The following is a 16,349-nucleotide window of genomic DNA, read 5'->3' as shown; positions in this document are numbered from 1 at the left end:
TCTGTCAAGTTATTAATTCGGTTAGATCAGATAATCTAAGTTTAAAATATCAAATGTTTATACCATCAGGCTGCAAAGATATAGAGATTAAATTTTTTGGTTTGTGGCAAGGACTTAATTCAAATTATGATTTGAAAAGTCCAGAAGTTTGCATATTCTATTTCAAACATATTATAGCAGAGTTAATATTTTATTATGCTTCACAAACATGCAATATAGTATAATATTTGGCGCTTGCCCAGAAAAAGTGAGATCTGAAAAAGTATAAATATCAAAGCTTGTACTTCATCAGTTCAGTTGCATATAGGCTGTATACAGAACAGGTATCTATATACTTATGCAGATCTTCTGTAGATATCATTATTTTTTAATTAAAAATTTGAAAATTGGTTCATTAGTAAATTGTAAACATGTTTAATTTGATCTATTACCTTTAGTATACAATTACTAATAATCAAATAATTACAACAATTCATTCTAAAAAAGGTCCTAAACTTTAATACGGTCAAAATTGCGGTTTTTTATCTGAAATCATGAAACTTGGGTTTTTAACGCTGTAAAGGCACTTCTTGGACCTCTTTCAATAATTTGATTTAATGGGACTGTAAGCGTAATTTGAAGTAACCCTCGATGCAAAGACGGCAATTTCCGAATCACAAGGGTTCCCTGGAAATCTTTATTTGATCAAATATTTGATCAATTGAAAAAAATCTGTTTTTAAAAATTGTAAAATAAATTCTAATTCTTGATAATACATTGTTATTTTTGCAATGGAGGGTTACTTTTATTTTATATTTAAGTTATCAACTAAAAAAATGGTTGATTCTAGAATGGCCTCCCGAACCCTTGACATCTACACTTCAAATATTCCATTGACCCAGAAAGCCCGATTCTGGTCGGACTTCGTCAGCTCCTTAAAAGGTAACGTTTTTTAAGTTGCATTTTTCAGTTTTAATGTTGGAACTCGTTATTAGCTTTTTCAAATGGTTTGGGATATATAAACCTTTTCCTGGTGGGGGGGGAGGGGGTCAAATCCCCCTTGTAGTTATTTTACATGACTCAAAAAGTATTGCAGTCTAAGGCTGTTGAAATTGTTTGACTTTTCCTATATACTCATAGCCCTCCCTTTAGGTCTTTTATAATAATTGCCTGAGTCCTCAGGCAGGCACACTGCCTGAATGACTACGTTTTCCTGTAGCAAACTAAATCTTTGTTTTGACTCACTTATAATTGTCATATTTTAATAATTTTTGCAAATTATTTGCATACAACCCGTCAAGTAAAATTTGCAATTTTTAAGTTTTCTTAAATACACATCAGGTTTATAAAATTTTGCAACAATTTTGCATGTTTGAAATGGCATGGTCAAGGGCTTTTCAAAAATGTATGTTTTATTACTTTTTGGACATTTTTTGCAAACATTTTTACTATACTAGGCTTTTAGGGCGCTTCGCGCACATCTTCTATTTAAATTGTGAACATGTCCTTTTTGTTAACATTTTAAAACAAAGAAAAAAATTTCGCGGATTTTTAAAAATAAATTCGCGGATTTTCAAGAATTTAAATTTTTTTTACAATTAAAAACTTTAAACACATTTTTTTAAAATTTTTATCGTTCGTAAACCTTCCCTGTGGTCACGTGATGTCCCACAAAAAATTTGGGCCCGATCGGTTCAGCCGTTTTAACGTTTATTGGATACAAACAAACAGACAGACAAGCCAAATTTATATGTAGATTACCTTTGTATTACCTTTGAAAAAAAATCTATTTTTGCTAATTTACTATTTTTTTTTGCATATTCTAAAAGTAGAGCATATAAGAGATTTGCATTGATGTATCATTTCTGATATTTGGACATCAAACATTGGATTTAGGGGGGGGGGGAATTTGATCCTCCCCTAGCGTATCCTGGTTTTTAAGTACCAAAAAAATACATTACATACTGGAATACATTGATTTTAATAAAGCTAAGAATTCTCCATTTTTTAAAGTTTACTTTAGCAACATTAAGAGAAGAAAACTTTTGAAAATTATAGAAAAAATTACTAAAATTGTTATAATTGAATTATTTTATAAAATATAAAAATGATCATTTAATTAAAGTATAAACATTTTATCATTTTACATTATCTAAAATTTAAAATTTTAAATCTTTTTCAATGTATCATGCCTTTGTCTATTTTTTCTTTACTGTTTTTTCATCCTTCATTTTATTCAGTTATTTACTGTGGCTTTATATCAAACAGTTTTATATTTTTTCTTTTGCTCTGAAATTCGCCAATTTTAATCGGTCACAAATTTTAGCAGATTTTTCCGCATTTTCAAAAATAAATAATGACGTCATTTTTTTGGCAAAATTTTTCATCTTTGGCGGGCATGCACTATCTATGGAGTCATGAATGTTGCTTACAAATTTTGGACTGCTTGATCTACTGCTACACCTATATCTTGATAATTGTAAAAACAAATAAATAGCAATAAAATATGCGATAAAGGTTTTAAAGAGTCCCATATAATTATTTAATTAAAAAAAAACTAAATTATACCTGCAACATTCCATTATCAATTATATGTAAATTCTTTGGATGTCCTTGGTAAAACTGTTTTTCTTATCCCTGGAAGATTAAGATCTTTCCCTGGAGATAAACCATACGCATTATCTCCGTGAATTTTAAAATGAATAGTGATTTTTTGTAAAAAAATATTTTTTTCTAATTTATATGTTAAGGTACAGGATGGAAAAAAATTCGGAATGTAGAAAAAGAAAATCTAAAATAGCCCATAACTTTTTTAACTAAACTGTAGAAACATGTGTCACACTTTGATATTTGTTCAAAACAAAAAAAAAATTTTTGTTAATTTTTTCCCTTTTTTAGGCATTTTCTTTACACCCTCCCTAGCACTCAAACTAAAAAAGTTATCCGTCTAATTTTTTCTTTGAGCTGGCTATGAAAAATTTGGCTAAGAACATGCATTCTCTAAGGTGACAAACGCCCCCCCCCCCAGGCTATACATAGATTCAGACCCCAACCTTTATAGGGATAATTTTAATTTATGGTGTTAAAAAGCAAATAGTTTTAATTTAGTTGATAACTACTTATCAACTAAATGAGCCTGTTTACTCTGCACAACTGCTATGTCTCATATATTCAAAGGACTATTAAAAGTCATAACTTAAGTCTAAAGGTCGTCTTTTTATTCTAGAATTTTATGTTTTTTATTGTAGAAATGCTCAAATCACTTTTATAGAGAAACCACAATTGAAAATAATCAGTTTTCAAAATTATAAACATTGATTATAATTTACACTTTATCAGACGAAGCTTTCAAGGAAACCAAATTTTCAATCCAAATTGGGCATTGCTATATTTGCGTTGGAAGGTCACTTGAAATTACACATGCAGTCTCTTTAATGTGGTGTTTTCAGCCAAAACTCATAAAGTATCCGAAAGATTGATTGATCTGTCTTTGGTCCATTTTGATAAATTCGGATCTATTTCAACAATGAAAAGATGTTTGGAGATTGTAGAATTGTAGAATTTTCAACTTGGAAAGAAATAATCGTAATCTCAATTGAAAATTCTAAATTTTTTACACAACACAGCAGTATTGTTTATAATAAAACTGTAAAACTTTACAATTTTCTTTTCAAATCCCTCAAACAAACTTACTAAATAATGTTTTTTATTGTTAACATCTAAAAATAGATGTATATTTCTCATACCTATTCTTACCAAATTTACTTCTTTGAAACTGCATCGCTTGTTCTGAGGCTTATTTTTTCAGGTCAACTGTTGTGTTTACGTAATAATTGAAAAAGCAGACTGCATCTCTAATCAAAGACTTTAGTTTTTGGAAATATTTTTTACCGAAAAGACACAAAACAATTTAAATGATCGAACTATTTCTTCAGTTATTATCTTAATTTTCACAGATATTTAGTTCTGTTTATTTGTATCGGACATCTTGTAAAAAAGTTACAATCTTTGAATGTGATGATCCAGAACATATCTAGAAGGGGGGGATTTTTTGGCAAAAACACAACAATATTTGCAAAAACAATGTTTGAAGATTCAGAGATAGATATCTCATGCATGCATTTAAGATACAGGGTTGTCACAAAATATTATTTAAATCTAATTTAGCTCATGATTTAACACGGTCTAAAAAAAGATTTAATTTATTAATGTTGCTGTATTTCTCTGCTTACTTTAGTGTAATATATACTGTACTGTACTGTACTGTATTGTACTGTACTGTACTGTACTGTACTGTACTGTACTGTACTATACTGTACTGTACTGTACTGTACTGTACTATACTGTATTTTACTGTACTGTACTGTACCGTACTGTATTTTACTGTATTGTATTGTACTGTGCTGTACTGTACTGTACTGTACTGTACTGTATTGTACTGTATTGAACTGTACTGTACTATACTGTACTGTACTGTACTGTACTGTACTGTACTGTACTGTACTGTACTGTACTGTACTGTACTGTACTGATTTGAAATTCATTGATGGTGATGGACCAAACCTCTGTAGAGTAAAACTGTACTGTACTGTACTGTACTGTACTGTACTGTACTGTACTGTACTGTACTGTACTGTACTGTACTGTACTGTACTGTACTGTACTGTACTGTACTGTACTGTACTGTACTGTACTGTACTGTACTGTACTGTACTGTACTGTACTGTACTGTACTGTACTGTACTGTACTGNTTATGAATGATCAAAATTTCAAATATTGTCTCCATCAAAATTCGATCTTCATTAAATTTTTGAAAAATTTGAAAATCCACGAAATTTTTTGTGAAAATCCGCGAATTATTTTTGTTTTGTTTTACGATGTACACAAAGAGAACACAGGATGTTTAGAAGATGGGCGCGAAGCGCCCCCTAAGGCTAGAAATAATGGCGCGAAGCGCCTTGAATTTCTAGTATAATATACTTACTTTAATGTACTATTGAATGTGGTGTACTCATTGTTATGTCTGTGACACTTTTTTGCAGTATTTACTTTATAAACGCATTGTATAGCAAAAGTTTGTACAGAGCTGGGAACTTTTGAATGGTGGATATCGGGATTAATTCTTGTTTCACTATTTTTCTTAATCTCGAGATTAAATAATGCTTGTTCTCCTCTTGTTATTAATCTAAAGATTAATTTACTGATCGGGATTAAGGACATCCCATTCTAAAGTTTTTAGCTCTGGATAGATATTTTTAGCATAAACTCAAAAGAATTGAGTCTTTGTAACAAACTCTGATTTTCTAATACCTACATTTTTTCACCTAAATATGTACACCTTTGATATTTCAAACTTAGATTTTTTCATCTGGCAAAATTCTGCGGCATTGGATTACAAAGATATAGAGATTAGAAAATCATAGTTTGTAACAAAGACTCAAATCCTTTGTAACCAAATGATGAAGAAATTATTTCTTTTTTTTTAAGTGATATCAGTCGAATCAAAATCTTAATTTTCCTTTACAAAAATATAATATAAATATTATAAAGCAAATTGGTCAGTGAGTTATGATCAAACATTCAAATTAACTGACAAACAGAGATTACTACTATATTAAGTTGAAACCCCGATGTATGTCTTCTTATATATATATAATAATATCAAAACAGTTTACTGACAGATTTGTGCATTTTTCCCTCTCACAAATGTTTTGTGTAGAACGAAATAAAAATAAAAAATTATATTTTAACTTTCCGTTTTAATATTTTAGCTGCTCTTTTGACAGGATCGTTTTGCAACGTCAAATAAACATCATTTTTAATTGATTTTTCAATTTGCAGTAAAATCTTACGATATATTTCGCATGCACAAAAAGCCTTAAAGGAAGTGATCGGATTGTATGAAAGTTTTTTAGGATTCATTTGAGACATGTGAAAGGTTTTAATGATGTATAATTACTGAGTTTGAGCGCAAAGTCGAAGTTCAAAATCCTCCAATTGGGTGGATACTTTTTTTAAATTAACAAATAACGAAGACAGTAAACTAGTTAGTTGTTTCGGAACCTCCCAAATGGACCCAACAAGGTTGAGGGAACCCAAGGCAATTTAATATTCTTTTTTATTTTTAAGGAAATTTTATTGAGATTTTTTTGCTTATATTAAAATATAACATTTTGATTTACATCAAAATTAGTCCTTTTCAGGTTATAAAAACTATCAAATCTATTTAGTTGAGAAATCAAATCTAATCATGTTTTTGGAGTTGTAAACCCGCAACTTCTTGGCAGAAAAATTCGCAATTAATCAGATTGCATCTCTAGGGTTGCAATCTAACATTGCGAGCCTGGTTTCAGGGTTGCAATGTAAATATCAGGGATTCAATATATTGTCATAACTTTGTTCAAAAGTTGGAAAAACATATAAATCTGTATAATCCTTTTAAGTACCATTGATCAATAAACTAATTATTGGACTGATTGATTAATTAGTTAAATTGATTAACAGTTTGGTGAATTGTTCAGTAGATTGAATAATGTACCTTTATTACAAGGCGATCTGGTTGCAAAAGAAAAATCAATTATGTTTACTCCTTCCCTCTTCTCTATGTACAAACCCATGGATGTTACTTTGTACGACATCATTTATGGTATGAAGAACATTGTACTGTACCATGTTGGCTTACTTCTTTTTATAAACAAAATCACAATTAGACAGTGTTTTTTATTCATTAACCCTGAACACCCTTGATATCTGAGATGCTGTGTATCTAGACAAGTAGGTATTCAGGCTTTTGACTCAAGGCTTTGATTGTTTGCTGCTGCATGCCTATTATTTGTTTAGGGATTCAAACTGTAAATGGTACTCTTAAAAATATCACAAATTTAGTAGCAATTGATATCGAATTCAATTAGATATTAGCCTATACCCTCTTTCATTTTTCGCGAACACTCCCTTAAAACCCCCTTAAAGGGAAGTTGCAATCTTGTGCAATGTGTGCGATGGGGTAGAGAGGGGGGGGGGGAAAGGTTAAGCCTTACAAAGAAGAAAAACGTTTGTTTTAACAATTGACAACTATTTCATCTATTTAGAATCCAGAAAACCCCAATGCATGTTGGCATAAAACTATTCTCCATAAATTTCAACTTACTAATTCTTATATCTTTGTATTCTTTGTGATCAGTAATATGACTCTAACAATAGTGTAGTTAGCAAAACCCTTAAACTTGGAAATATATTTTCACCAAAAGCAATGATAAAACTACATTAGAAATTAATTTTTTGGATTTCTCACGCACCTCTGACTCTTTAATAAAAGTAAATTCAACCTAAAGTCTGACCGCGTCAACCTTGTTGCAACGGCTGGTCCTATTGAGTTTCTGCTTTATTTACCCAATGTCCAGGCGATACAGTACAAACCGGGACCAGAAAGGTTGACCCGGCTCGGAAATTCAAATGTACTAAGACTGCCCGTGTTCAGTTTATTGTTTATTTTTAAGGAAATCAATATTTTTCTTTTCAGCTAAAGCAATAAGATAAAAAATGCTGGGAAAAGTAAAAAAGAAGGGAGAAAAAATTGTTATTTTTTTATGACTGTATAGCAGAAAATACCCAAAACTTTATTGATCTGTGTGGTGAATATGATGAATTGGATAGATGTGTTAAACAAAGGATTAACATTGCCGCTGGAGATGCTGACTCGTCATTTATATGTTATCAATTAATGATATAACATGTCAAGCCAATCATTTATCTGAATACAGTTTCGTTGCCAATCTACCCGAATACATTAAACGACATAAATAAATTTGATTTATCTCTACGATGGTGGACATTGAAATGTGACGCTTCATCATTGATAAGATAGATTTGGCACTAGTCTTAACATACCCCTTACCTGCATTAGTAAATTGTATAGATAATTTTTCCGTATACATTTTGTTGTAGCAATTTTATTATTGTATAATTATTCATATCAAACTAATGCAAGTGCTAGCAGTGTTTATAATATAAAAAGTTTCTTCACTGCTATTGATGTTAAAGTAGCTTTATATATAAAGTTGTAAACTCTGTTTGTCTGTTTGTTTGTCCGATCATAACTCAGGAACCCCTGGACAGATTTGCCTTAAATTTTGGTTTGGGAACTCGGAAGACCCACGGGAATGTTTTTAGTTTGGTTTTGAGATTCTAAGATGAGTAGGTCGACCTTAAAAGTGAAAATTTAGTTTCCCAGTAAAATCGTTCAAATGCGGGTAAACGGCAGGAGAAACTTTTAGTAACCTTGGCAGCGCTGGGTTCCCAAGCTAGTGAGTTATAGTTTGTGAATTTTGCATTTCTGGCTGTTTTCGCATACATTAGCATTGATTTAACTAGAGATAAGCATCGTTTTGTAAATAAACAAGATATTTAAAAATTGACAACATTTTTTGTAAACAATTATCTCGTTCAGAAAAATTATTTAACAAGGGACAAATGAATTGGATCATTCAGAGAAAAAAAAAATTATTTTTGCAAAATGAATGAGTGAATATTTTTTTGACCATTCAGACCGTTGAAAAACGATCTTTAAATCGTTCTTTTTAACTATAGTCAATAACTTTTTATCCCTTAGCTTTGAGCATCACTATGTAGTCCATGTGTAAATTGAAATTTGAGATGCATGGATGATGGACAAATTTATTTTAGGTGAGCAAGATCTATGTGCCCGTGATTATGTACGAGATACAACTTGGTATCCGGGAGTTCATGACATTCTTCCACAGTACTATCCTGATCTTACAGAGGTACATTTACACCCACACTTGCACAGACTGGTTTGGATTGAGCCAGGTCTAATTAGGGATGAGCTCTAACCAATGAAAAAAAGAGCCAAATATTTTGGAACTTCCTTAAAGCATAATTAGCACAACTATTCGTATTGTATATTTTGTTGTAAATAATAAAAAATGGCCGAATTTAAAAGTATGTTAACCCCACAAGATGGTATGGGGGATTGACTGTATGTTCTAGCTCTAACCCCTTCTGTAAATAGTGTTTAGATAATCTGCCAAGTTTAAACTCAGTTCCTGCTTAATCTTTGAAATGCATACAGATCACAATAGTCCATTTTTCAAATTGTTTATCTAGATTGTTTAATTTAACTTAATGCAGGGATGTGATTTTCCTTGGTTTAGGACTTAGGAAGAACGGATTCACATATGATGAGAAGAGCTCAGAGAGCCTGGACCCTTCCTCCCAGACATATTGTTCAAACTCCAGAAAGGTTAGAGCAGATATTTTAGGCAGGTTAGAGAGTACAAGTTTACTCTGTACAGGTTAGAGAGTACAAGTTTACTCTGTACAGGTTAGAGAGTACAAGTTTACTCTGTACAGGTTAGAGAGAGTACAAGTTTATGCTGTACCAAAGACGATTTTTGTCCTGTACAGGTTAGATATTGTAAATCAACTCTTAAAAATGAAACAGAGCTAGGAACTTTTGTGATCGCATAATCTCGGTATTCACTGTGGGCACATTTATTTTGAAGAGCAATGCTTAATATCTCAATTCCAGCTTTTCCTAATTGAGCTCTCTTCAACCCCTGATTAAAGCTCTCTTAGACCATTTAACTTGGTACAATTACCATGTCGGATATTGAATAAAATTTAAATCTACAGATTAACAAAATTTTAAGATCAATTTCATGTTTTAGAAGTAATATATGAAATTTTATATTCTGGATCAAAAATCAAGTGTCATATCAATAAGACTAATGATTGATTGAACTAAAGTGATTGTTCATTTATTTGGACTATTTTTTTTGGACTATCGTTTCAAAGGACTAAAGTCAAATTGAACAGAATTTGTGTCAATATTTCAGTATTTTTAGGATTATGGATTAGGATTTTAAGATTTTGTTTTTAGGATTGTAATCTGCTGGTTGTAATCATGGTAAAGTGTTTGAAGTATTAATGATTTTGCAATTTGCAAAATTCTTGAGGTTTTCATGAAACATTTTAAAGATCCAGAAATATTAAAAGTTCTTAAAAACAAACCAAGGTGTTGCGCTTCATGTTCTTAACAAAAGATATGATGTATGATAGATAGATTGATAGATATAGATGTAATGCAGTGTGCTAAAATTGTACTCAATGTGCTGAAGGCAAAATTTAGTTCTTAAATAAAAAAGAATCTCCAGATTTTCCTATTCCTAATTTATTAACTCTCCTGTCAACTCTCTAGTGAATGATTGATAGTAAACATCCCTGAGCCCGCGATTTAAAAGCTTCGGCTCGAGCCGTAATTCCTTAAACCCGACTTTAAGACCCAATCTTCCACCCAACTCTAACGACAGCTTGTGTCACGTGATTGACAGTTGCACGATCTTCGGCTCGACTTAAGGAGTTAGGCCCAATGAAAATAAAACCGACCTTGGTTGGTTTTAGTGAAGAATAAGGCTCAATGTTGGGTCTTATTCTCATCAAAACCCGGAATGCGCCAATTCCAACTATGAAAATCCGCCAACTACAACATTAAACCGGTTTAATGAACTAAACTCTGTTAAAAATTAGATGCAACTTAAATCCGAAAGCCCGAGCCGTAAATAAGGCTCAACGACAGCTTAGACCCGAGTCGTATTTTATTGAATTTTTTAAATCGCCGGCTCTGAGCTCGCAATTTAAAATTTCGACTCGAGCGGTAATTTCTTAAACCCAACTTTAAGGCAAAATCTTCGACCCAACTCTGATGACAGCTTGTGTCACGTGATTGACAGCTGCAATATCTTCGGCCCGACTTAAGGAGTTAGGCCCAATGAAAATAAAACCAACCTTGGTTGGTTTTAGTAGAGAATAAGGCTCAATGTTGAGAATTATTCTCATAAAAACCCGGAATGCACCAATTCCTACCATGAAAATTCGCCAAATAGAATGTCAAACCGGTTTTTTAAACTCAACTCTGTGGAAATAAGATGCAGCTTGAATCCCAAAGTTCAAGCCGTAAATAAGGTCCAGCGACAGCTTAGACCCGAGCCGTATTTTCCAGAATTTTTTAAATCGCGGGCTCTGGAAAAACTATTACTACGATACTACTCTTTTACAATTCTACAACTGCTGACATTGCACATTTTCCTTTTCCTTTTAAAGCAGTTAAGGGTTTAAACGAACGTTAGTTTTATAAAACCAGTTTTATTATAGGAAAAAATCTTGTCATATTTTGAATAAAAATGGAAATGTAGAATTTTGTCTTAAAATCCTGAAATCTGTTTCATAAATTCAGAATTTCAAGAAAAATACAAAAATTTGGAAAAATTTATAATTTTCAAAATGCAATTCTTAATTTTTAGATTCATTACTTTAATCAAGTTATTAAAAAATTATTTTAGATGAACATCAGTATCTATAGATTTATTAGATGTACATGTATATATTGACAACGTACTTTTAAAAAATGCTGACAAAGCAAATTGCTTAATTTTCCTTATAAGACTTGACAGAACTGACAGAGAATAAATGGATAAGAAATAAATCAAAATGTTATTCTTTAAATATAAAATGTATGAATCAGGATTTTTAAGAAAAACTTTTTATTTATGACTAACATTTCTTATTTCAAGGTTTCATTGATCTTAAAAGTATTTTCATGCTTTTTTACACATTTGATGTAACCACCAAATGGGGAAAAATCTATACTTGTTTTATTTTTTACATTGTTTAATGAAAAAATCTTTTGGTTAATTTTAACTTTATCAATTTTAAAATAGTTTGATAATTTTTTTAATCAAAAGCTTGAAAGTCTTTTTTAAACTAAAACTAAAATATACAAGCAATTTCATATCATGACTTGTTAGAATTAAGTTCAGATGCGGAAAATGAGAATTTTTGGGTTTATTTCAAATATTTCACACGGTCATTGGAAACATTAAGATAAGGGATTAGAGATATTTCAGACGATAAAAGATATATTTGATATTTAAAAAATTAATGAGGCATATTTTTAAGCAAAGTATTTTTAAAATAAAAAAAAATACTTTAGGACATCAGTTTTTTTAATTGCAGTGATCAATTTTTTTATTCTTATTTTTTCTGTACTTTTATTATGATGGAATTTATCTTAAAAACAAATCTAAAAAAGATATACTCATAAACTTTTCAATAAAACTTCCAGGAAATGACACATTACAGAAACCAATAACTGAATAAAATTACTTATTTTAGATGATAATAGTTAATTTTTTTTTTCTCAACCTGTTCCTAATCAACGAATTAGTTTACCGTAAAATTTACTACATTTTTTGTTGTCGTTATTGAATAATTTTTAAAAACCGATTCTCAAAATTATTCCTCAAAAATGAGGATTTTTAAAGATTGAATTTGCGCTCTTGTTGAACAAATATGCACCATTAAAATGTTTTAAAGGTCTAAAATGATTCCTAAGAAATTTTTCCACAATACTACATTCTCAGTTACGGTTACCATTGATTTCATGTGTTCTCTAAAAAAGTAAGCCAATTTGGTCCTGCTCTTTAACCATCTATAGCTAACACAAATTTTAAAGACGATATCGAATTCGTCACTGAATTCCCATGTTTTTTGGGACACCCTGTATATAACCGAAGAGCTTTATTTTATAGATTTTGTTTCAGGAGTGGTTTAAGTGAGTATAATCCCATCCATACAGACATTTACGGCCATGGAAGGTAAGTTTTTTATAATTTATAAAAGATACCTAATCGATATAAAAACAGTGAACATCTAATGCCGGATAAAATTTGCGTAAACGCTTAATAATTTTGAGCTAGAAAATAAAATCTCTTGTGTGCGAATTTAATGAATGTAAGTTGCGTCTTAAATCCGCCGAAAACCGGTTTCAATTGAGCGTCAGCTTAACTCTTGAAACAATGAATCCGATTTTAAGTGGAACCAATAATATTCGGGATGTAGTTTAAATTTAAGCCGTGGCTCAAATTCTTTAAATTTGGCCTTTGGTTGTTTAAAGATTTACAGGGTATTGCTGTAACATCTCAATAAATGCAAGGATACTCGAAGGTATGCATACAATTTAAACAATCAAATATAGGACATATTTTGTTCCACCCTTTAAATACAGTGAAATATAATGATCATGTTTAGCAGGGAATATAACGTCAATATTGTCGGATATTAGAAAATCATGTTTAACCTAAAAATATTTAGTTGGTTTTCAATAAACCTATCAATCTTTCTTAAATCATATTTTAGTATTCTAAAGAAAAGGTAAATTATTTTTGATTAAATATTCTTTTAGTCAATTATCTTTAAACGTTTTAGGAGAAGAGGATTTTAAGAAAGTCCTGGAAAACTTAAAGTGTACAAAAAGGTAAAATTTTAAGTCCCACGAAACATGACAATATCATATAGCAGTCATATTATAGAAACATTTATTTCGAAGTAACATATATTTGAGTAAAAGATTTTTTTTGCGAATTAAACTGCGAAAAGTCTTTAATATCTAATACAGTATATGGAAGAAGACATTCAAAACTGTCATGTTTCGTGGGACACCCTGTATTTGAAATAAAATAAAAATTAAAATAACTGAACAATGGCATAAATACTTATTATCTGACCACTTGTACTTTTAACCATTGACTTTTTGTCAAGTCAGTTGTTTAATTCTGTGCTTTACATTTCAATTTTGTCAATTTGCTTAAAAAGTTACGTTTTGCGCAAAACTTTTTTAGTTTCATACATTTGCAGAAAAAATATTTCCGGTTTTGCGAAAATTGCGCAAAACCGCGCAAATCAGCAAGTGTTAGATGATCAAGAAGAAACGAGATATCCATATTTTAACTTGAAAATTGATTATTTTAACCCTATTCCCGCTGGGGGGGGGGGGTCAATTTGACCCCCCCCTGTAGTTTTTTTTACATAACTCAAAAAGTATTGGTCTGAGGCTGTTGAAATTTTCTGACTTTTCTTACATACCCAAAGCCCTCCCTTTAGGCCTAAAACCGGGCTTTAATACTAACTGCCTGAGTCCTCAGGCACACTGCCTGAATGACTGCTTTTGCCTGTAGCAAACTAAATCTTTGTTTTGACCCACTTTCACTTGTCAGATTTTGATAAAATTTAGCTTTTTGGAAAGCCTATGACATAAGGAAACGGATTGCACAAGTTTTGCGAAAAAAAATTGCAAATTTTTTGCAAACAACCTGTCAAAGGAAATTTGCACATTTTTAGTTTTTCTTGATTAAAAATCAGGTTATTTAAAATTTTGCAAACATTTTTGCACATTTGAAATGGCATGGTCAAGGGCTTTTCAAAAATGTATAATTTGTCATTTTTTGGACAAATTATTTTTTGCAAACATTTTTACTATAAAACTGGATTTTGCGATAAAAAATTCAATTTTCGCAAATTTGCAAATTTTTTTGCAGATTCTAAAAGTAGAGCACAAGAGCTTTCTAATGATGTATCATTTGTCATATTTGGACATAAAACATGGGATTTAGAGGGGGGGTCAAATTGACCCCCCCCCAGCGTATCCTGGTTTTCAAGTACCCCAGCGGGGATAGGGTTAATTTAGATTTTTTCTAAAAAGGGGAATTGCGGGTTTCTGATTCAGAAACATGCAATGGAGGAAATTGCTATAATTAAGCTCTTTTAAAATTAAATAAAAAATTTAAAAATTTTAGAGAATATATATTTTAGTCAACCTGTATAACAAGAAAATTCGACCAGAGGAAAACCATCATCTGTATTTTAAGCAATCCCACACATAATTTCATTAAATATACAAACATGTCAATGTATTTAAAATTATATTTAACTAATAAATTCTTTAAACTATGTTCTTAATAAAAGAAATAACTTTATTGAAAGATCCCTAAAGAAAAGAATGTTCAAGATTAAAGTTAAAAATGGAAAAAAAGAATTTTACACAAGTTAAAATAATCTACAATATAAGGAAAATATGTGTGCCTTTTTTCTTAAAAAAAGAAAAACAATAAAAAAACAATACAAATATACAACTCGCTAGTCAATAATAAAAGTAAATTAAAAATAGTAAATCACTAATAATGCAGTCTTTTCTGTATTCAAATAATTTCCCTTATAGTATAATATAGTGGTAAAATATAATGTTTACTTATTCTAGAACTTTTACCTTTATCTATATAATTCAGCTTTTCCCTCAAATATACACGTATTTACATATATGTCAGCTATAGCTGGCCAAACGGCTGGACCAAATTGGTTAAAAAAATCGACTTTTATTTTTCTTCAATATTTTCTAAGCTTTCTCTTTTTGGCAAAATTTTGAACGATTTTTGTAAAAAAATAAAAAATCAAAGAATATAAAAATCCATGAAAATTATTGAACCTCAAAAATGTTGAAACTGAAAGATGAAAATTAATTAAAATCCACAAAATCTGATTTTCTATTCCCTATATATTTGCTACCCTATGCATTATTTAGTAGAGATGTCAACGTTTTGATTTTTCTAGATTTTAGCTTTCGTTACGATAGTGCTCATTAAAAGTATAAACGTTTAAAACGTTACGTTGCACATTATGAAATTTTATTGCACAGAGTAACGTTACGTAATGAATTTTCTGCACTTGAATACCTTATACTTTAAGCTTTAGTAAATGTTGTGAAAAAACAGTAAGCTCCGTTACGCTTTTGCATTTCCCGTTTTAAAAAACTTTCCCAACGTTGCGTGACACTTTCACTTGGTTTAAGATCTAAAAGATGACAAACGTTTTGCTTTAATAAAACGTCATTGGGGCATAGTTCTGTACGTTACAATGCATTTAAGTGCAAAGAATATTTTTTGTTAACGTTACGTTTTATCTTAACTTTTCCAATATAAACTCTTTTTATTACGTTTAGAAATTTTACTAATATGCACGTTACAATTTATCGAAACGTTATGGTGAAAACTTTTTTGTTACACTTTTTTACAACTGACAATCAAAACTGTTTATTCGTTTCGTTTCTAAGAAAGATTTGAAAAAATGTTCTATATCTAAGGTCTACAACATTGGGTAGCAAAGATATCGGGATTAGAAATATAAGTTTGTGAACAACTCAATTCCTTTAGATATTCTTATCTAACAGAAGTCATAGCTTGAAATATCAAAAGTCTACAACACCAGCTTGCAAAGATGTAGAGATTAGAAAATTATAATTTGTGGCTAATTTTTAGTTCTTTTTGTGTTTTTTTTTGTTACAAAGTGAGTAAAAAAGCGGCATTAGCTTTAGTTTACAGACCACAATGAAAATGTTTTCAGAGTTCATGTTTGGGGTTAAAAAATCAAATATAGTAAGACAAGTGCTAAATTTTGTTTTAACATGAACAACGCGAAATAAAATTATTTAACATTTTTTTTCTTTTTAAAAAAATCGATTAAA

The 16,349-nt window shown here is 30.4% G+C and overlaps 1 protein-coding gene across 2 annotated transcripts; it reads left to right on the top strand.

Moving 5' to 3' along the window:
• Positions 1–231: 231 nt before the first annotated feature.
• Positions 232–14,783, top strand: LOC111717799 (uncharacterized). 2 transcript variants are annotated; one of them, XM_023493245.1, is made up of 8 exons: positions 232–323; positions 830–921; positions 6,531–6,626; positions 8,663–8,760; positions 9,151–9,239; positions 12,598–12,651; positions 13,262–13,310; positions 14,645–14,783. In XM_023493245.1, exons 2-7 carry the CDS (start codon positions 831–833, stop codon positions 13,275–13,277), a joined length of 444 nt encoding a protein of 147 aa, XP_023349013.1. In that variant the 5' UTR covers positions 232–323; position 830; the 3' UTR covers positions 13,278–13,310; positions 14,645–14,783. The 2 variants fall into 2 exon arrangements, with proteins under 2 accessions (XP_023349013.1, XP_023349014.1); XM_023493246.1 differs by lacking the exon at positions 6,531–6,626 and having other exon boundaries at positions 242–323.
• The last annotated feature ends 1,566 nt before the right edge of the window (positions 14,784–16,349 follow it).

The sequence above is a fragment of the Eurytemora carolleeae genome, unplaced genomic scaffold (assembly GCF_000591075.1).
Source record: "Eurytemora carolleeae unplaced genomic scaffold, Eaff_2.0 scaffold1794, whole genome shotgun sequence".
Lineage (NCBI taxonomy): Eukaryota > Metazoa > Arthropoda > Copepoda > Calanoida > Temoridae > Eurytemora > Eurytemora carolleeae.
This window is presented reverse-complemented; position numbering and strand designations above follow the sequence as displayed.